Below are 22,932 nucleotides of genomic sequence, written 5' to 3' on the forward strand. Positions count from 1 at the left end.
TCCTGGCGATTATTTTTGAAACTCCAATGCATTACAATGCGTAAAGACTTTGTTCATGGTTCCAATACTGATGGCTGGATGTGATTCGAGATCGAGATCTGCATTGTATTCGAAAACCAATTGGTTGAAAGTCCAGAAATTACGGGCACGATTTATTTGTCGTAGTGTTCGTTAATTCATATTTCGTACTTCTGGATTATTTGTTGTTGGCAAAGCTCTTATTCTTAATCGTTCAGCTTCAATTCGTACCGCATGTTGTTCTGCGTTTTCATTAGAACGTGACTGTGCTCTTCGTAATCTGTTCATTTCATTGCGCTGTTCATGTTGTTCCTGACTTTCGTTATTTCTCGCAACTCTATTCTGTTGATTTCTTCGTGTATTCCGACCGATGTTTTGTCGCTTCGGCGGCATTTTTTTTCAATTTTTGTCTTTAAAATATATGTCTGAATACATTGAAACTCAAAAAGTATTGACATATGAACGATTTTCCCTCTCTTGAGAATTTTCGTTATCGATTGCCGTCTTTAAAATGATAACTAACCTCAAAATAGCTTTAGTGTTCGTAAACAGTGTGCACTTAAAATCGAAATGTAAAAAATGTGCATTATATATTGAAAAAGAATGGAATAGAAACATCTCAACTAATGAAATACTTACAACTTTTTAATTTTTTTAGAATTTCATGAAAATATTTGTTTCAGATTTCTGATTAGATATGAAATGAATTAATAATAATTTTTCTAAACCTACATATGCCACCAAAGTCGTAGGAGAAATTAGGACAAATAAGGACACTCCTGTCTACACCAGATATTACCCCTACGCAATGTCGCTAAAAAGCGAAGTAGAATCTCAAATCAGTAAAATGCTAGATGACGGCATCATTCGACCATCAAGATCTCTTTACAACTCACCCGTTTGGGTCGTAGCAAAAAAAACCTGACTCATATGGTAATAAACAATATAGAATAGTTATTGATTATCGTAAACTTAATGCGATCACTCTAGCAGACCGCTATCCAATGCCCCAAATAAACGATGTACTCTCCCAACTTGGGAAAAATAAATATTTTCCGTATTGGACTTAAAGAGTGGAGTTCATCAAATCCCTCTAAAGGAGTCGGATATCGAGAAAACCACTTTCTCAATAAATAATAGTAAATACGAGTCCACGATACTACCATTCGGACTCAAAAATGCCCCTTCGGTATTCCAGCGAGCCCTAGATGACGTCCTCCGTCATCACATTGGCAAAATATGCTACGTCTATATTGACGATATAGTCGTATTCAGTAACTCTGAAGAGGATCACGCTCTTCACTTGCAGCAGATTTTCAAAACCATTGAAGACGCCAACATGAAAATTCAGTTGGATAAATGCCATTTTTTCAGGGACTCTGTAGAGTTCTTAGGATTTATTATTTCCTCGAGAGGTTTCACAAAAAATCCTGCAAAAATAGAAGCAGTAGCGAAAATACCTTAACTCCGAAACATCAAACAACTTCGATCATTTTTAGGCCTTTCAGGCTATTACCGCCGCTTCATAAAGGAGTACGCTCTGTTAGCAAAACCCCTAACATTATTCTTAAGAGGGGAAGAGGGACGTATATCCAAAAACAAATTTGCTAAAATAGACATTGATTTGAACGACGAGGCAAAAGACGCCTTTATGAAATTAAAAAAATCTCTTGTGTTCGATGATGTCATACTTTCATACCCTGACTTTTCCAAAGAATTCCACATAACAACCCATACTTCAAATTATGCAATCGGTGCAGTCCTTTCCCAAGACAAAAAGCCCATCGCCTTCATTTCGCGTAATCTCCATAAAACAGAAGAGGCGTACGCTACTAACGAAAAAGAATTTTTAGCCATAATATGGGCTCTGAACAATTTTAGAAATTACCTCTACAGCTCCACCAAAGTCAAAATATTTACTGACCACCAACGGCTTCCCCAGGCTCTTAGTAACAAAAACAATAATTCAAAACTGAAACGCTGGAAAGCCGCTTTGCAAGAATATAATCTTGAGCTCCACTTTAAACCTGGCACAACCAACATCGTAGCCGATGCACTTTCAAGATTGCCACCTGAACCAATAAATTCCCTATCCTCAACACAACAGAGCGACGAAAGTTCTTCCGATAACCTGATCCCTCACGTAGAAACTCCGATAAACGTTTTTAAAAAGCTGATATTTCTAAAGATTGCAGCAACTTCAACGCACCAATTCAAGATAGTATTCCCGACTTACCCTAGACATATTATAGAGGAACCAGAATATAACTAAGAAATTTTATTAAACCGCCTAAAGAGATAACTTAATCCTTCCGTGGTAAAATGCATCAAAACCGATGAAAGAATTATGGGAAAAATCCAAGAAATTTGTCAAACAAACTTTAGTAACTATAAAATTCGATTTACTCAAATGCAAGTTCAAGACGTCACAGACGAACAGAAACAGGACGAAATTATTATCAAAACACACAAAAGAGCACATAGAAATTGCCGAGAGAATAAAACTCAAATTCTTGAAAATTTCTGCTTTCCATCCATGACAACAAAAATAAAAAAATAACAGTGTTCAACTTGTAAGGAAAATAAATACGATAGACACCCTAGTAAACCAAAATTAGGAGAAACTCCCATACCCCAATTCCCAGGACAAATTTTACACATTGATATATATATGATCGTAATATAGTATTAACGGCGATATATACATTTTCAAAATACGCACAAGCCAAAATACTTAGATGAAGAGCGATAGAACATGTTAAAGAACCCCTCCGTGAACTACTTTTTCGAATTGGCGTACCAGAATCGGTAGTAACAGATAATGAAATCTCTCTGAACTTAGCTTCCATTAGATTTTTATTGAAAGATACCTTAAATAAAAACATTTTTAAAACACCGCCTTATGCAAGTTCCGTTAACGGTCAAGTGGAACATTTCACTCGACACTCACGGAAATAATGCGTTGTCTAAAAGCAGAGCGCACCTTCACTTCCTTCGCCATGCTTCTTGACAACTCCGTATATGAATATAACCATACCGTACACTCAACGACGAAAAAGAAACCAATAGAAGTATTTTTCGGAAGAAGAGTCTCTACAGACCCACGCCAATTTGAAAGGGAAAGGGAAGAAAATATCTCGAAACATAAAACCAAACAGAAAAAAAACCTTACATTTCATAATAAAACCGTCACCCCATAAAAATCTATCATCCAGGCGAAACCATTTATGTCAGAATTAGTAAGAGACTAGGTACAAAAATTTCACCAAAATTTAAAAAAGAAATAGTTAAAGAAGATAGAAATTCAAAAGTTTTGACAGAATCTGGGAAAATAGTTCACAAAAACAATATTAACAAGTAAGGAAGGCTAAGTTCGGGTGTAACCGAACATAACATACTCAGTTGAGAGCTATGGAGACAAAATAAGGAAAATCAATCTGGGGTAACCCTGGAATGTGGTTGTATAACATGTGTATCAAATGAAAGGTATTAAAGAGTATTTTAAGAGAGAGTAGGCCATAGTTCTATGGATGAACGCCATTTAGGGATATCGCCATAAAGGTGGACCAGGGCTGACTCTAGAATTTGTTTGTACGATATGGGTATCAAATGAAAGGTGTTACTGAGCATTTTAAGAGGGAGTGGGCCTTAGGTCTATCGGTGGACGCCTTTTCGGGATGTCCCCATTAGGGTGGGCCAGGGGTGACTCTAGAATGTTTGTACGGTATGGGTATCAAACGAAAGGTGTTACTGAGCATTTTAAGAGGGAGTGGGCATGAGGTCTATAGGTGGACGCCTTTTCGAGATATCGTCATTAGGGTGGGCCAGGGGTGACTCTAGAATGTGTTTGTACGATATGTGCATCAAACGAAAGGTGTTACTGAGCATTTTAAGAGGGAGTGGGCATTAGGTCTATAGGTGGACGCCTTTTCTAGATATCGCCATTAGGGTGGGCCAGGGGTGACTCTAGAATGTTTGTACGATATGGGTATCAAACGAAAGGTGTTACTGAGCATTTTAAGAGGGAGTGGGCATTAGGTCTATAGGTGGACGCCTTTTCGAGATATCGCCATTAGGGTGGGCCAGGGGTGACTCTATAATGTGTTTGTACGATATGGGTATCAAATGAAAGGTGGTAAGGAGTATTTTAAAAGGGAGTAATCCTTAGTTCTATAGGTGGACGCCTTTTCGAGATATCGCCATAAAGGTGGACCAAGGGTGACTCTAGAATGTTTGTACGATATGGGTATCAAACGAAAGGTGTTACTGAGCATTTTAAGAGGCAGTGGGCATTAGGTCTATAGGTGGACGCCTTTTCGAGATATCGCCATTAGGGTGGGCCAGGGTGACTCTAGAATGTGTTTGTACGATATGGGTATCAAATGAAAGGTGGTAATGAGTATTTTAAAAGGGAGTAATCCTTAGTTCTATAGGTGGACGCCTTTTCGAGATATCGCCATTAGGGTGGGCCAGGGGTGACTCTAGAATGTTTGTACGATATGGGTATCAAACGAAAGGTGTTACTGAGCATTTTAAGAGGGAGTGGGCATTAGGTCTATAGGTGGACGCCTTTTCGAGATATCGCCATTAGGGTGGGCCAGGGTGACTCTAGAATGTTTGTACGATATGGGTATCAAACGAAAGGTGTTACTGAGCATTTTAAGAGGGAGTGGGCATTAGGTCTACAGGTGGACGCCTTTTCGCGATATCGCCATTAGGGTGGGCCAGGGGTGACTCTAGGATGTTTGTACGATATGGGTATCAAATTAAAGGTATTAATGAGGGTTTTAAAAGCGAGTGGCCCTTAGATGTATATGTGAAGGCGTTCTCGCGATATCGACCAAAATGTGGACCAGGTGATCCAGAAAATCATCTGTCGGGTACTGCTAATTTATTTACATATGCAATACCACTAACAGTATTCCTGCCAAGATTCCAAGGGCTGTTGATTTCGCCTTGTAGAACTTTTTCATTTTCTTCTACTTAATATGGTAGGTGTCACACCCATTTTACAAAGTTTTTTCCAAAGTTATATTTTGCGTCAATAAACCAATCCAGTTACCATGTTTCATCCCTTTTTTCGTATTTGGTATAGAATTATGGCATTTTTTTCATTTTTCGTAATTTTCGATATCGATAAAGTGGGCGTGGTTATGGTCAGATTTCGCCCATTTTTTATACCAAGAAAAAGTGAGTTCAGGTAAGTACGTGGCCTAAGTTTAGTAAAGATATATCGGATTTTGCTCAAGTTATTGTGTTAACGGCCGAGCGGAAGGACAGACGGTGGACTGTGTATAAAAACTGGGCGTGGCTTCCACCGATTTCGCCCATTTTCACAGAGAACAGTTACCGTCATAGGATCTATGCTCCTACCAAATTTGAGAAGGATTGGCAAATTTTTGTTCGACTTATGGCAATAAAAGTATTCTAGACAAACTAAATGAAAATGGGCGGAGCCACGCCCATTTTGAAATTTTCTTTTATTTTTGTATTTTGTTGCATCATATCATTACTGGAGTTGAATTTTGACTTAATTTACTTATATACAGTAAAGATATTAAATTTTTTGTTAAAATTTGAATTTAAAAAATTTTTTTTTAAAAAGTGGGCGTGTTCTTCATTCAATTTTGCTAATTTTTATTCAGCGCATATAGAGTAATAGTAGTAACGTTCCTGCCAAATTTCATCATGATATCTTCAACGGCTGCCAAATTACAGCTTGCAAAACTTTTAAATTACCTTCTTGTAAAAGTGGGCGGTGCCACGCCCATTGTCCAAAATCTTACTAATTTTCTATTCTGCGTCATAACGTCAACCCATCTACCAAGTTTCGTCGCTTTATCTGTCTTTTGTAATGAATTATCGCACTTTTTCGGTTTTTCGAAATTTTCGATATCGAAAAAGTGGGCGTGGTTATAGTCCGATATCGTTCATTTTAAATAGCGATCTGAGATGAGTACTCAGGAACCTACATACCAAATTTCATCAAGATACCTCAAAATTTACTCAAGTTATCGTGTTAACGGGCGGACGGACGGACGGACGGACGGACATGTCTCAATCAAATTTTTTTTCGATCCTGATTATTTTGATATATGGAAGTCTATATCTATCTCGATTCCTTTATATATGTACAACCAACCGTTATCCAATCAAACTTAATATACTCTGTGAGCTCTGCTCAACTGAGTATAAAAATTAAAATTGATATCTCCATTTTCAGACTCCTTGCGATCTACCCCATAACGGCTACAATAGACATCTACGTCTACTCAAATGCTCAACTAGTGACAATAAATGACGGGCCCGCTAAAATACAGAACGGTGCCTTTAGGCTTATACACGTAATGACCTAAGCAAATACGAACAATTTTTGACGGCAATATACAAATTCATTTCCTCAGACAAACCCAAAAATATTATCCTGTATCCCAGCCTAAAGCATGAACTAACCCAATCCCTTCAGATTTTAGACACTATTAAACCTATACAAAATAAGCAGAAAAGATCATTAGATATTCTAGGGACGGCATGGAAATTTATCGCCGGAAGCCCGGATCACTAATAATAATAACCAAGTAATTGTAAACGAATTTTTAACGAGAAAATAATAATATTACAGATATTGTTAACAATCTTATGAACAATATTAGAAAAGATGCATATGTAGAAAATGAAACTAATATTAATTTACAAACTAGGATAAAATTGATAAAAGAAGAATTAATTAATATAAAATACGCCATACAATGCAATGAAAAATTGCATTAGAAAAATTAGAAGATGAGCAAATTCCGTTCAAAAATGCGGAAGAGGCATTAGAAATAGCAAATATCAACATAGTTAGTAAGGATATGATGATCTTTTATTTGGTAAAATTACCATTAACTTTTAAGGAAAATTTTCAAAAAATAACTTTAAACCCTGTTATGAAAGCAGATAATACTGTAACGAATTTAGTGAAATTCCGCTTATTCCAAACTTTCTGCTAATAATTCAAAATGGTCTTCATTGGACTACTTCGAGAGTACTTCACAATAACTCTTACTTCACAACTAATTGTGTGTTTAAATCACACTGCTTAGTCATGCCTCAGCTTGCGCTGCTTTTATACTCTCGGTTTACTCGCTCACCCATTTCTCCTACACTGAACCAAAAAGGTACGTAATATCAATAAAAAAGTATATTGCCACAATTAAAATTTTATTAAAAATGAGCTAATAAATTATTTAATTTTCACAATACACATCGATGATTAAATTTAATAAAATTATTTATTAAATTTATTTTTTGAATTCTATTACCTATTTATTGGCAGGACGTACAATTTATTAATTTTAATAAATTAACTAATTAATTTTTCACACAGATTCAATAAAAAGTTCGCTACACCTATTAATATTTTATTGAATTTAACTAATTTTTTTATTAAATTTAATAAATGTTTAATAAAAGGTTCGCTACACCTATTAATATGTCATTGAATTTAATTAATTTTTTTATTAAATTTAATACATTTTTAATAAAAAGTTCGCTACACCTATTAATATGTCATTGAATTTAATTAATTATTGTTATTATATTTAATAAATTTTTAATAAAAAGTTCGCTACGCCTATTAATATTTTATTTAATTCAATAATTTTTTTATTAATTATTATTAATATTTTATGTAGAATATAAACAAAAAGACTGCGTTTTCGACTATGTTATTATTTGTATTTATTTTTATTACATTATTTATTTATTTTAATTGCATTACATAAAATGTTTACTTTCGGAAAATTTGACTTTACAGGCATTTCAAAATAACACATTTCTATGAAGGTCCAAAATGTTTGGCATGATGTTGGGTATTCCAAATTAAAAACATGAAATATTTTAAAACATACACTTTTAAAAGGAAATTTTATACCGTCGAAATAGAAAAATATCTCATTCACATTCTTTATATCCTTGCCGATAATGATAATGAAGGGCTGAATAAGGGTTTTTTCTTCAGTTAAAACTCTGATGGACTCTTCAAGAGCCTCGATTGATGGACATATCATAACAAACGCATTTTGCGAATCTTTTATTGTAAATCGCGTTACTTGTTTTTTGCCGTCTACGCCTTTTCTAATAATTTTTTGCCACGGCACAAGGCAACCGTGCAGCGCCCAGAGTAGGCAGGCCTCTTGGCTAGCTGAAAATAAAAGAGAAAATAAAAAAAATTAATAAGGTGCAGATTTTTTTGTTTTTTCATATTTTTTTACTTTTATTCAAGTTTTCAATGTCGCTCAGCATATCTTTGATAGTCTTGTTATTTAAATGGCCCTCTGATATCAATACGGTATACAACTTTTGTTGGTCCCAAGTATTTAAAATCGAGGACGCTGCCGGAAAAAGGACTGTAAAGTCTATCTCAATCTATAATATAAAATCAAATAAATTATTAGTAAAGTATCCATTCAATGACAAGGAAATAATATAATAAAAACACTTACATGTCTATATCCGGATGGCAATTTGTATTCCGGCCAACTTTCAAACACCTCCATCGTTGTTGCTGCAGTTTTAACATTGCACAGCCTATGTTTGCTGCATGCCTTCCAATATCTCTCAAATTCTTCGGCAGATAGAGTGCCCGCATGATGGCTGGACACAACGAATTTCGTTAAAATGCTTTAAGCCATGAAAAGTCTTAAAATGCCGAAAAAGAAAAGCACATGAACTATTATTATAATTAAAATTATTGCTTCAATTTTAATTTAACTTTAAACTATTTTATTTAATTTGTCACATTAATTTCACTTTTTATTGTATTAAATAAATATTTAATTCTGACAATAAATTGTTTATTAAAACGTATTTCAACCGACAGACAGTTAGAGAATACGTCACATAAATGTTTAATAAACTTTTTTAATAACCGTTTATTAAAAATAATAAATGCATTTACAGATATTTAATAAATATTTAATACAGACAATAAAATGTTAATTGTGACTATGTACAATCAATCAATAAATCATTTTTATTAATATAGCGTACGATTTTTGTTTCAGTGTAAGATTTAGTAATTTCGTGAACTTCATGCTTGGTTACCAGCCATATACATATATATTTGTAGTTTGTAGCCATATGCGTGTGTATATGTGAATACTACTTCGGGTGATGATGACATGCGTTTGTGAGTATCTTTCTGCTGCCTTGTATGCATGTGTGTAACTTAAGTTTTGGCCCGGCCGCGATAAGTTTTTAAAAGAAAATTATTAAGCCCTTGGCTTCAAGTAATAATGAGAACTATTCGGATTGCGTTACCGCACAGAACTGAACTGAACTCAATTTCTTTAATTCATCATTTTATATACAAAAATTATCGTAAGGCTAGTTACTATATCCAAGCTTACATTCTGGGAATTCAATATTACCTTAGTTTACTCTAAGTTCTTAATTCTATGGAAAGCGGATGTTTTTGTTTATATTATGGAGTGGTGGCGTTGGCACATTTGCCTGATATCGTTTTGATACCGTTTTTGTTTATATTATGCCTAAGTGCCCTGTGTGAGTGGTGGCGTTAACTCCCCCAACTCTAAATCGAAGCGTCCCGTCTTCGAATATAAAGCTGTTAAGTGGATGACTTGATTTGACAATTTAAATAATATTTTTTCTTGGTCTTTTGATTTTTTTAATTGAATCTGAAAATTAAGATAAATAATCAATTTATAAACAAAATATGCTGTTATTGTTATTAATTCCAAAGCTGTAAATGACCACCAAATGGGATTTCTTTATATTTGCAATTTCATTGGAGTAAGTATATTAAAATTGTCCAATTTCAAATCAATATTTTTTGTTTCAATGTATTCTTTTACAAAAAATGGTTTAAATTTTCCTTCTTTTAAATAGTTTAAGATTTTTCCTGCTGGATTTTCATATTTTTTATTACCAATTGGTACATTGTCCTGAAAGGTTATCAAATAAGCTCCATCTAATGTGTGATTATTGACCGTATGTGTGCCTGATGCAATTATAGCACCATCTTTTACAATTTTTATAGACTTATTTTTTTCATTTATTTTTGTAAATTTGCATGTCTATTATTCAACATATCTGACAAACAATTATTATTTCCTTTTATCATAAAAATGCGTTATTTAATTCTTCTTTATAAAATTTTACAGAATAAAATTTATTTTCACACTTTATTATTTCATTTTCAATTCACAATTTTCCATCTTTCTGTGCTACGGCTATTGCCTTAAACTATTTACATACATTTTTTACTTTTCATCATTCATTCAATCAATACTTGAGTCATCAAGTAATATTATTTCCTCGTTGGTATTATAGTTTTCTATAATGCTTTCAAACAATGACAGATTTGTTAAATGGTATATTGACCCATAACTTTCAAAAATTGCTGCATCTTCCTCTTCTACTAGTTTATAGTATTCTCTTGTATAATCAATTATGTCTGATGTGATTATGGTGATATATAACATTATTATTGAAATTTGTATAAGTTTTCCCATCATTCCTATAATACAACAAAATTAAACCTTAATATTGTCCTTATAAATTTTTCTGTTTCTGCTTTGTATTTTAACCTTATTCCCTAAATCTTCTACTACGACTTGTTTCTTATATTTGGGCTTTAATTTATTTATTTCCCCATATAACTTTTCATATATAATCTCACTTTTATGATTATTTTTTTGAACCCGCTTTTTGTTATTATGCTCCAACATTTTTTTCTGAGCATTTTTTAATATATCCCTCATATTTCCATGTGCTTCCCTATTAAATTAATATTAAAAGGCTGCTACCTGTTACCGAATGTATTGTCCTATTATACTGCTGAGCCGCCCTCATAATTAACTCATAATCACTTATTAAACTATGTTCCTGCTTTAAACATCGAGATATTTCTATTAGTGTGGAATGAACCCTTTCTATTTGTCCGTTGCTAGTACTATGACGTGGTGCACAGTAGTAAATCTGTATGTTGAATCTTTCCATTAAAGACTTAAACTGTATCGTACTAAAACCTGGTTCGTTATCTATAACTATACTTTTAACATCTGGAAATGTTTGTAAAAGTTCTAAAATTGTATCTTCTAAATTTAGTTTATCCTCAATATATTTAATAACTAGATACTTCGAATAAGAATCCAATAAAAATTATAAATTTTAATTTCTGGGCGAAAAAGTTGTCTATATGGAGCTGTTCTCCTTCTTTTTCTGGTATAGGTGCTTCACCTATAGGAATCAATTTCGGATGCCTTTCGTATTTATTATTATTGCATATGTTGCAATTTTTTGCATATTGCTTAAATTGTCTTACCTTTAATGGCCAATAATATACCTGCCTGATCTGAGCTAAGTTCTCCCTATAATTTCGGTGTGCTCTATTATGGGTTTATTCAATAATTGCTCCCTGATTTTCCCTATTAGTGACATCATTAGCGAATAATTTAGTATATAAAAATTTCACTGTTGGAAATGCTTCTCTTAACACATTCTTTATCTCATAAAGCACTTCAGGTGTGCAGTATATTGCAGTAACTACCTTTGGATTCATATATTCCTTCAAAACACTAACTATATTTTGTGGTATGTCATACTCAATGAAAAATTGTTTGCTATTAAAATTAAAAATCGTCTCCAAGACGGTTATTCTTGCTCCAATATTTATCAATATTTGCTGTTTAAAGTGGTTTAATGGCTTTTTTGTTTCATGAATCTGATATTCATCACTGCTTTCCGCAGAATATTGAGTATTTGTTACCGAATCACTTGAATTATCCGATTCTTCAAAACTTGTTAAATTATTCAGTATCTGTCTTGATAATGCGTCAGCAACGACATTTGTTGCCCCTGGTTTACAAATTATTTTTGTTGAAAATTCCTCAATAAAAGATCTCCATCTTTTAATTTTAATATTCGGGTTTCCTTAGAAACCGCAAATGACAAAGGTTGATGGTCAGTGTGAATTTCTAAATCACTCACACCGTAAAGATAATTCCTCAGAGTTTTCAATGCCCAGACTATGGCATATAATTCCTTTTCATTGGTTGCATAATTCATCTCCGTGGAATTCAATGTTTTTGAAATAAATATAATGGGCTTTCCTTCCTGTGATAACACAGCACCCAAAGCTACATTTGACGCATCTGTAGTCAAAACAAACTTTTTATTATAATCAGGTTGCGTTAATTGCACCTGCTGAGAAAATAAATTCTTCAATCTTTCACAAGCAGCTATTCCCTCCTGATCCAGATTAATCACCTTCTTTTTTGATAAATATTGAGAAATCCTTCCATTTTCCCCTTGCAAAAACTTAGTCAACGGTTTCGATACAACCGCATAATTTTCTATAAATTTCCTATAATATCCCGTTAATCCGAAAAATCCTCGCAATTGACGTAATGTGCCTGGATTTGGTAATTCTGTATGGCTTCGACATTTTTTGGGTCTAATATTCTTGGCTACCACATATCCTAAAAGTTCTACTTCTAAAAATTCTATACAATTTTAATTTTTCAGACGATATTTTCATATTTGCCCCCCTTAATATTTCCAAACTCAAATGTCTTTTATGTTCCTCCATACTTTTTGAAAAAAATTATGACATCGTCAACATAAAAATGACAAAACTTCCCCATATATTCCCTTAACACCAGGGATGGGCGTTATCAACAAATTTGAATTACCATTGATGAAAAAATAAAAAATAAATTTTTATTCATTATTCAAGAAAACTTGAGTGATGAATAACATGTTATTTTTTATTCAAGCATTTCGTGAATAATGAATAACATTTTCTCGTTATTCAAAATATTCTGATTGATGATAACCGCTCATTCTTATTTATGCAAAATTTGAATAAAGAGTTCAGTTATTATTCCTTATTTACAAAATATGGAATAACAATAAAATTTTAGTTTTTATTCAGTTATCCAAAAATAAAAAAATAAACCATCGAGATGCCCTGAAAATATACCCATATGCGTAACCAGTTCGTGTGTAGTTCTGAAGCTTCTTAGGGTAATATTTAGATGATTTTGGGGAGTATTCGTTGGGTTTTTTTGGGGCGCTTGGGGGTAATTTCTGGGACACCCTGCGGATCCTCCCGGGGCCTATTGGGGTCCCTCGCGATCCTTCTAGGGTTTTGGGGTCATTTCGGTATGACTTTTGCGACTCCCTCGAAGTGTTTTGGAGGTCATTTTGGCATGGTTTAGGGGAGTACCACGGGGTCCTCCCGGGGTCACTCCGTGATCTTTTTGGGACTCCCTCGGGGTCATTTGGGGGTCATTCCGGGATGATTTTGGGGACTTCCTCGGGGTCATTTCAGGGTCATTTCGGGATGGTTTTGGGGGCTCCGTCGGGGTCATTTCGGGGTAATTCGTAGGTCATTTCGGGATGGTTTTGGGGACTCCCTCGGGTCATTTCGGGATGGTTTTATGGACTCCCTCGGGGTCATTCGTAGGTCATTTCGGGATGGTTTTGGGGACTCCCTCGGGGTCATTTCGGGGTCATTCGTAGGTCATTTCGGGATGGGTTTGGGGACTCCCTCGGGGTCATTTCGGGGTCATTCCGGGATGGTTTTGGGGACTCCCGAATGACCCCGAGGTAGTCCCCAAAACCATCCCGGAATGACCCCGAAATGACCCCGAGGGAGTCCCCAAACCGATCCCGAAATGACCTACGAATGACCCCGAAATGACCCCGAGGGAGTCCCCAAAACCATCCTGAAATGACCCCGAGGGAGTCCCCAAAACCATCCCGGAATGACCACGAAATGACCCCGATGGAGTCCCCAAAACCATCCCGGAATGACCCCGAAACGACCCCAAGGGAGTCCCCAAAACCATCCCGGAATTACCCCGAAATTCCCCGAGGGAGTCCCCAAAACCATCCCGGAATGTCCCCGAAATGACCCCGAGGGAGTCCCCAAAACCATCCCGGAATGACCCCGAACTGACCCCGAGGGAGTCCCCAAAACCCTCCCGGAATGTCCCCGAAATGACCCCGAGGGAGTCCCCAAACCCATCCCGAAATGACCTACGAATGACCACGAGGGAGTCCCCAAAACCATCCCGAAATGACCCCGCAATGACCCCGAGGAAGTACCCAAAATCATCCCGGAATGACCCCCAAATGACCGCGAGGGAGTCCCCAAAACCATCCCGGATTGACCCCGAGGGAGTCCCCAAAACCGTCCCGAATTGACCTACGAACGACCCCGAAATGATCCCGAGGGAGCCCCCAAAACCATCCCGGAATGACCCCGTAATGACCCCGAGGGAGTCCCCAAAACCATCCCGGAATGACCCCGAAATGACCCCGAGGGAGTCCCCAAAACCATCCCGGAATGACCCCGAAATGACCCCGAGGGAGTCCCAAAACCATCCCGGAATGACCCCGAGGGAGTCCCCAAAACCATCCCGGAATGACCCCGAAATGACCCCGAGGGAGTCCCCAAAACCATCCCGGAATGACCTACGAATGACCCCGAAATGACCCCGTGGGAGTCCCCAAAACCATCCCGGAATGACCCCGAAATGACCCCCAGGCAGTCCCCAAACCCATCCCGAAATGACCCCGAGAGAGTCCCCAAAACCATCCCGAAATGACCTACGAATGACCCCGAAATGACCCCGAGAAAGTCCCCAAAAGCATCCCGGAATGACCCCGAAATCACCCCGAGGGAGCCCCCGAAACCATCCCGAAATGACCCCGAAATGACCCCGAGGAAGTCCCCAAAATTATACCGGAATGACCCCCAAATGTCCCCGAGGGAGTCCCAAAAAGATCACGGAATGACCCCGGGAGGACCCCGTGGTACTCCCCTAAACCTTGCCAAAATGACCTCCAAAAGACTTCGAGGGAGTCGCAAAAGTCATACCGAAATGACCCCAAAACCCTAGAAGGATCGCGAGGGAGCCCCTGGAATGGACTCCAATAGGCCCCGGGAGGATCCGCAGGGTGTCCCAGAAATTACCCCCCAAGCGCTCCAAAAAAACCCAACGAATACTCCCCAAAATCATCTAAATATTACCCTAAGAAGCTTCAGAACTACACACGAACTGGTTACGCAGGTTATTTTCAGGGCATCTCGATGGTTTATTTTTTTATTTTTGGATAACTGAATAAAAACTAAAATTTTATTGTTATTCCATATTTTGTAAATAAGGAATAATAACTCAACTCTTTATTCAAATTTTGCAAAAATAAGAATGAGCGGTTATCATCAATCAGAATATTTTGAATAACGAGAAAATGTTATTCATTATTCAAGAAATTCTTGAATAAAAAATAACTTTTTATTCATCAATTAGAAAATTTAAAATGATGAATAATTTTTTATTTTTTATTTTGATTTGTTTCATTTCAAAATGACTCAACCCTGCTTAACACATTGTCCATGACTCGCTGAAAAATACTCGGCGCATTCCTCAATCCAAACGGCATTCGTAAAAACTCGTACTTCCCATTATTCACTAAGAATGCCGTCTTCTCTATATCACTTTCTTTCATTAATATCTGGTAAAATCCAGACTCCAAATCAATTGTGGAAAAGTATTTTGAGTTTCCCAAATTTGTAAGTATAATTTCTAGGTTTGGCATCGGGTATCTATCCGATATTGTTTTCTCATTGATTTTTTTGAAATCAATTACCAATCGTAACTTCGGACTTCCATCGTCATTTATCCCTTTCTTTGGAACTACCCACACTAGAGAGTTGTGTGGGCTTTTACTTTCCCTAATTATTCCCTTTCGTAAAAAATTTTGAATTTCGTCATTGACAAAATTATTTACCGACATTGGATAAAGATATTGTCTAGACCAATTTGGTCTTTCCTCAGACGTTCGTATCTCTGCTTTACCATCCGTACGAAAAGGCAAATCCAAGTCAATATCCCCATGTACTGCTAAAATTGTATTACTTGCTTCATCTTGCAAATCTTTTATTATTTCTTTCTCCTCACTAGATCTCGTTCCTTTGACCTTTGCAAACTGACAAGAGCCTTCAGTTAATATATTGTAACGAATTTACCGCAATTCCACTTATTTCAAATTCTCTGCTAACGTTCTTATCGCTAACTGTTGGATAAATAACTCCACTTCTCAGTAATGCAAAATGGCCTTCATTCAAGTACTTTCAAAATAACACTTCTATTTCTCGACAGATAGCGTGCTTAATCGAAACTGATTCTAGCGCCTCTACTTTTGTTGCCTTTTATACTCTTTGATTTCCTCGCTGCATCTTCTAGGCGCTTCTGTTCTAGAATCTACTAGTTGGTTATCTGTTATAATTATAACTACAGATGTACGTGTAAAGCTCTCATATGCGCGTGTGTTTGTGAGCGACACTTCCACAATTATAATTGCATATCTCAGATAAGATATCTACATGTGTTTGTGCGTTGCTTCTCCGCTGCGTGTACGTACATATGTGTAGACATAATGATTGAATTATTGATGTGCATTGACGTCACTGCTTAGCATCGGCTTAGAGATGACAGTACCCCTTAGTGTTGCTAATATTCGTTACAATATTATTTATAACATTTTCACTCTCAGAAGTATTTTTATTTTCATTCTGCTCTAATTTCCCGGTATTTGCCTTAAATTATTTTTAAATTCTTTCCTAATATTTTTATTTTTAAATTCTTTCGTAATATTTTTATTTTTAATATTTTCTCTTGAGTGGTTTAAATTGTTTAAATCATTTAGAAAATGTATTCTTTCTTTTTGATCATCTCCATAAATCAACATTCGACCCGGGATATCAATCTTGGCTCCGATTATATTTAAGAAACTGACTCTAGTTAACAGATCGCTCTCTAAATTATCAATCTCATAAAATCGTTCCTGAATCCCAAATAAGTTGAAACCATGGAAATACTTTATGATGGTCCTTACCTTGTTCTTGATAGCTAAAAAATTTATGTTGTTGTATATTCCCGCCCGTATGTAAGAACTTGTTGCCCCGTATTTATTAATATTCTAAATATTTGCCCCTTTTTTATCTGATTTAACAATATAAGGCAAATCAGAATTTATTCTAAAAAATGGTTTTCATTTATATTACTTATCCTTTGTACCTCTTGCTGAGGCTGGGTGCAGAATTGAGCACTTTCGTTGGAACTTTTGGGTACGCTATTTTTTTCGTAATTAGATTGGAAATTACCCCTATTTCCTACCCGCGGTTGGCTTGATAGCCCAACCTTAGGTCTATTTAATATGTGTACCGACTCATCCACGAGTTAAACATGTACTTTTAATGTATTAATAAAAAATATATATTTTATTCTTATCAAAATTGTACATTGACTTATATTTTACACAGCGGATGTATCCGGACTGTCGATTTCTTAAAGAATATATCTATTTATACATTATATTTATCGCGGCCACCGTGGTGTGATGGTAGCGTGCTCCGCCTACCACGCCGTATGCCCTGGGTTCACACCCCAGGCAAAGCAACATCAAAATTTTAGAAATAAGGTTTTTCAATTAGAAGAAAATTTTTCTAAGCGGGGTCGCCCCTCAGCAGTGTTTGGCAAGCGCTCCGGGTGTATTTCTGCCATGAAAAGCTCTCAGTGAAAACTCATCTGCCTTGCAGATGCCGGTCGGAGTCGGCATAAAGCATGTAGGTCCAGTCCGGCCAATTTGTAGGGCAAATCAAGAGGAGCACGACGCAAATTGGAAGAGAAGCTCGGCCTTAGATCTCTTCGGAGTTTATCGCGCCTTACATTTATTTATTTTTTTTTTAGTTATCGCTTTAGGCGTGGTTTCTTTGTGATGACTTCATAACAATGAATGTGATACGTTATCAAGGATTAACTTATCGCCTCATTGTTATTTCTGTTGACTACTTAAATTCTATGGAATGTGATACGTTATCATGGATACAGTGAGTGTACACTATTAACTACCCTCCTCCTTAAAAATATATCGCCCTCGATTCATAATCTTTGTACTCTCAAAAGTTCTGCTTCATAACTTCTTTGTATTCCTTCGGTTACTCTTATTATTGCCATTTCGTTCCTAATCTTGTTTATTTTTAGTGTTAGGAATACTAATCCGATACGAGTGATAATTATTATAGTAATTATTAATGTATATTGTAGAGGATGCTGTTCAATAGGTATAAATATTGTAGATATTATTCTATATTATTATTTTTGTATATTGATTCCGATTCTAACAATTCTAATACAGTTAGTTTTTCTTCATGTCGTTCATGTATAATTCTAGATAGGATTTTGGCTTGATTTTTGTAAATTATATTATCTATTGTTATATTTTCGTTAAATTGAATGAGTTTTATACCTTCTATTTTAGTTCCTTCTACTATATGTTTTCCCGTTACTAAAATATTTCCTTTTTCAAATATTTGTATCGGTACATTATTTTCCTTTATACATTTACATTCAGCATTTCTTTTATCCAATATTTGAGTAGCACAAGAACCTTCTGAATTTTGTTCACATATTATTTGAGATATAATTTTTTTACAATTTTTATACTCAGCGTGTTCTGCACACAGAGTATATTAACTTTGATTGGATAACGGTTGGTTGTACAGGTATAAAAGAATCGAGATAGATATAGACTTCCATATATCAAAATCATCAGTATCGAAAAAAAATTTGATTGAGCCATGTCCGTCCGTCCGTCCATCCGTTAACGCGATAACTTGAGTAAATTTTGTGGTTTCCCGAGCACTCATCTCAGATCGCTATTTAAAATGAACGATATCGGAATATAACCACGCCCACTTTTTCGATATCGAAAATTTCGAAAAATGGAAAAAGCGAGATAATTCATTACCAAAGTAGGATAAAGCGACGAAACTTGGTGGGTGGGTTGAACTTATGACGCAGAATCGAAAATTAGTAAAAATTTGGACAAGGGACGTGGCACCGCCCACTTTTAAAAGAAGGTAATTTCAAAGTTTTGTAAGCTTTAATTTGGCAGTCGTTGAAGATATCTTGATGAAACTTGGCACGAACATTACCCCTATTACTATATGTGTGCTTAATAAAAATTTGCAAAATCGGATGAAGAACACGCCCACTTTTTAAAGAAAAAAAATTTTAAAAGTCCAATTTTAATAAAAAATTCAATATCTTTACAGTATATAAGTAAATTATGTCAACATTCAACTCCAGTAATCATATGGTGCATCAAAATATAACAATAAAAGAAATTTTCAAAATGAGCGTGGCTGCGCCCTTTTTCATTTAATTTGTCTAGAATACTTTTAATTTCATAAGTCGAACAAAAATCTACAAATCCTTATGAAATTTGGTAAGGGCAAAGCCTCTATGACGATATAAGTTTTCTGTGAAAATGGGCGAAATCGGTTAAGGCCCCGCCCAGTTTTTATACACAGTCGACCGTCTGACCTTCCGCTAGGCCGTTAACACGATAACTTGAGCAAAAATTGATATATCTTTACTAAACTTAGTTCACGAACTTATCTGAACTCACTTTATCTTGGTGCTAAAGATGGGCGAAATCCGATTATGACCACGCCCACTTTTTCGGTATCAAAAATTTCGAAAAATGAAAAAAATGCCATAATTCTATAACAAATACGAAAAAAGGGATGAAACATGGTGATCGGATTGGTATATTGACGCCTTCACATATATAACTAAGGGCCACTCGCTTTCAAAACCTCCATTAATACCTTTAATTTTATACCCATATCGTACAAAACACATTATAGAGTCACCCCTGGTCCACCTTTAAGGCGATATCTGGAAAAGGCGTCCACCTATAGAACTAAGGCCCGCTCCCTGATACCCATATCGTACAAACGCATTCTAGAGTTACCCCTGGTCCACCTTTATGGAGATATCTCGAAAAGGTTTCCGCCTATAGAACTAAGGCCCACTCCCTTTTAAAATACTCATTAACACATTTCATTTGATACCCATATCGTACAAACGCATTCTAGAGTCACCCCTGGTCCCCCTTTATGGCGATATCTCGAAAAGGCGTACACTTATAGAACTAAGGGCCACTCCGTTTTAAATAATCGTTAACACCTTTCATTTGATACCCATATCGTATAAACGCATTCTAGAGTCATCCCTGGTCCACCTTTATGGCGATATCTCGAAAGGGCGTTAGCCTATAGAACTAACGCCCACTCCTTTTTAAAATATTTATTAACACCTTTCATTTGAAACCCATATCATACAAACACATTCTACAGTTACCCCTGGTCCACCTTTATGGCGATATCTCGAAAAGACATCCGCCTATAGAACTAAGGCCCACTCCCTTTTAAAATAGTCCTTAACACCTTTCATTTGATATCCATATCGTCCAAACAAATTGTAGAGTCACCACTGGTCCACCTTTATGGCGATATCTCGAAAAGGCGTACACCTATAGAATTAAGGCCAACTTCCTTTTAAAATACTCATAAACACCTTTCATTTGATTCCCATATCGTACAAACAAATTGTAGAGTCACCTCTGGTCCACCTTTATAGCGATATCTCGAAAAGTCGTTCACCTATAGAACTAAGGCCCACTCCCTTGTTCGGCCGGGGTGCGTCTGATCCTTGCGAGAGGTGGGCGCACCGGGTCGATCTCAAAGAACGGGTGTGTTTGAAAATAAATAAGAGAAGACGAGATTTCTCGTTATAATAGCTGTGATTTTTATTGGTAGATATTAAATATACAGGAAATAATATTACCTTTGATAAACGGCAGAGATCGTTGGCGGCAGATGTGTACGCGTTGGCTGTTAGAATCCAAGAGGCCGGTTGTATAGCAAGCTACAACCGTTGGCCCGCAAAATCCTCCGTTTTGGAGGGGAAAGGCACCCACACATCAACCCCGACATGCATATGCATGAGTGCTGACAAAAAGCACACATACACGTGCATGTACATGCATGCACATGCATGAGGGTGATGGTGTGGGTGGTTATAAATTAATTCGAGTATCGAGTATCGATTTGCAGAGTTGCATTGGGGGGGTCGCAATCAGATGCGGAAAAGTTAGGCATCCTGCCTAAACATGCCGGCCCCCCTTGCGATACGCAACATCGTTTTCCGCCAATGACCTCCGCTGAAACGAGAAAAATTATTATAAGACTTACACACTAAACTTAATCTAAATGAGGAGTTCGTCTGCGACGCAAAATGGCCGGGAATCCTTTCCGATTTGCTTAGCATGCCACCTAAGGTAGGATGATAAAAGTTAACGGTGATGAACAGATGTAAGTGAATATTTCTTGCCATTGAATTATACATAATTCTTAAATATAGAAATTCAGAATGTAATATGTGTATAGTCGATGGCCAGTAAGGCTGGACGAAGAGGCCGAGGTGTCCGTTCCAGATTGGCACCATTTTTTGTTATTCTTTGGTTTTTGTCGTTCCGGATGGAGAGGCCGAGGTCTCCATTCCAGATTTGCGGTTTTTTTTTGTTGGTTGGACGAAGAGGCAGAGGTCTCCGTTCCAGACTCGATGTTTTTGAGGTTTTTCTGGGCTGGACGAAAAGGCCGAGGTCTCCGTTCCAGCGTATAACATGTCGTGTCGCTCTCAGGGCGACTGTGGCATTTTATGGATGTGCCAGGGCGAGTGGCCGTGAGGTTGGTTGGGTGATGCGCGTTTTCGCTGCAGCGCATGCATTTCGTCAGTTGTGTATTATATTATTACCCTACAAAACACCTGGTCACAAACCCTACCCACGCCCATGCAAATGTGATTACGAATATAACCCATCACCGTAAGATGACTAGTCAAATGACGTGGAGTGACGATAGCATTTTTTGCAAAGTATTTAGAGCTGTGATTTCGAGCAGCTTATGTGTTTCAACAAAAACCAGCAAGATTGCGGTGTTTGGGAGGTTGGAGCGGACGTGATTCCAAGCCACCCGCGCAAAATTACTTGTTTTCGTGATACGCGTGGTGTTTTATTAACAAACCTATGTTAAAATATATGAATAAACCGAGTTTGAAATGAACCGTAGAGGCTGACGGCGGTATTGATTTAATTTTGTGCGACAGCTCATGACGACTATCGAACATCGTAATTAAATTCGAAAATGTACCAACTGCCGGTGCTTACATGCAGATTGGCGGTGCGTTCTTCGCGACGCGTTCTATCTGCACGTACCATTCTGAGATTGCATGCAACCCTGTCGTGTATTTATGGGTTAGCTGACAGCTGGTATGGTGAATTTGAGGTGTGCGAGTATATATATACATATATGTATTTGCTTGCCCTTGAAAAAAAAAGACCAGGTCACTGGGGCAGTAGCAGACTAGGCCGGTAGAAACAGTTGACTTTTTTCCATTTCGGGATTTTGTCGTGTCGGGATTCTTTTATTTCGGGACCCGGAGTGTTTTTGTACCGAGCCCTTATAATGACTGTTTGTGATGTTTGTTGTTGAAAAACAACAAATCCTGCCCCCCAGCCAGAAAGCAAGCAGTACCGACGGCAAAAAAATCAAAAAAATCAAAAAGAAAAAATAAAATTTTTTTTCTTTTTGGTCCCTTTTTTTTTTTTTTGTTTGTAAATGCGAGCACTTAATTTTTAAGGAGGTGTTCGCCTTTATTTTTTCTGTGTGTAAGTATTTTTTGGGACTGCCCGGTTCAAAAAACCGATTCCGATTTTGTTCCTTTTGCGGGTTTGCGGTACCAGTGTGCGTCATTTTGATGCAGCACTAATATGATATACCGAACCAAGTAGGCATACATACATACATACATATGTACATACGTTGGTTACAAGTATATGGTCAGTCAGTTCACGGACTTTATCGCGTTGGTAGAGTGACCAACCTTTTTGACCCATTTTTCATTTCCTACTACTTCTATCACCACATCCCAAAAATTTACCAATATTTCAATTTATTTGCATTGAAACTGAATATTGAAGTCATTT

General features: G+C 36.6%; 1 protein-coding gene across 1 annotated transcript in view; it reads right to left on the bottom strand.

Annotated features, from left to right (window-relative positions):
* Positions 1-553: 553 nt before the first annotated feature.
* Positions 554-22,932, bottom strand: part of LOC137235335 (uncharacterized) — a 51,291-nt gene continuing 28,912 nt past the window's right edge. The window contains exons 2-5 of the mRNA XM_067758357.1: positions 8,505-8,700; positions 8,274-8,427; positions 7,934-8,203; positions 554-576 (exon numbers count right to left, since the gene is read on the bottom strand). Coding sequence (XP_067614458.1) covers positions 554-576; positions 7,934-8,203; positions 8,274-8,427; positions 8,505-8,558 — 501 coding nt within the window. The 5' untranslated portion in view covers positions 8,559-8,700. The remainder of the gene's footprint in view (positions 577-7,933; positions 8,204-8,273; positions 8,428-8,504; positions 8,701-22,932) is intronic.

Source organism: Eurosta solidaginis, chromosome X (assembly GCF_040869045.1).
Source record: "Eurosta solidaginis isolate ZX-2024a chromosome X, ASM4086904v1, whole genome shotgun sequence".
Taxonomy (NCBI): domain Eukaryota; kingdom Metazoa; phylum Arthropoda; class Insecta; order Diptera; family Tephritidae; genus Eurosta; species Eurosta solidaginis.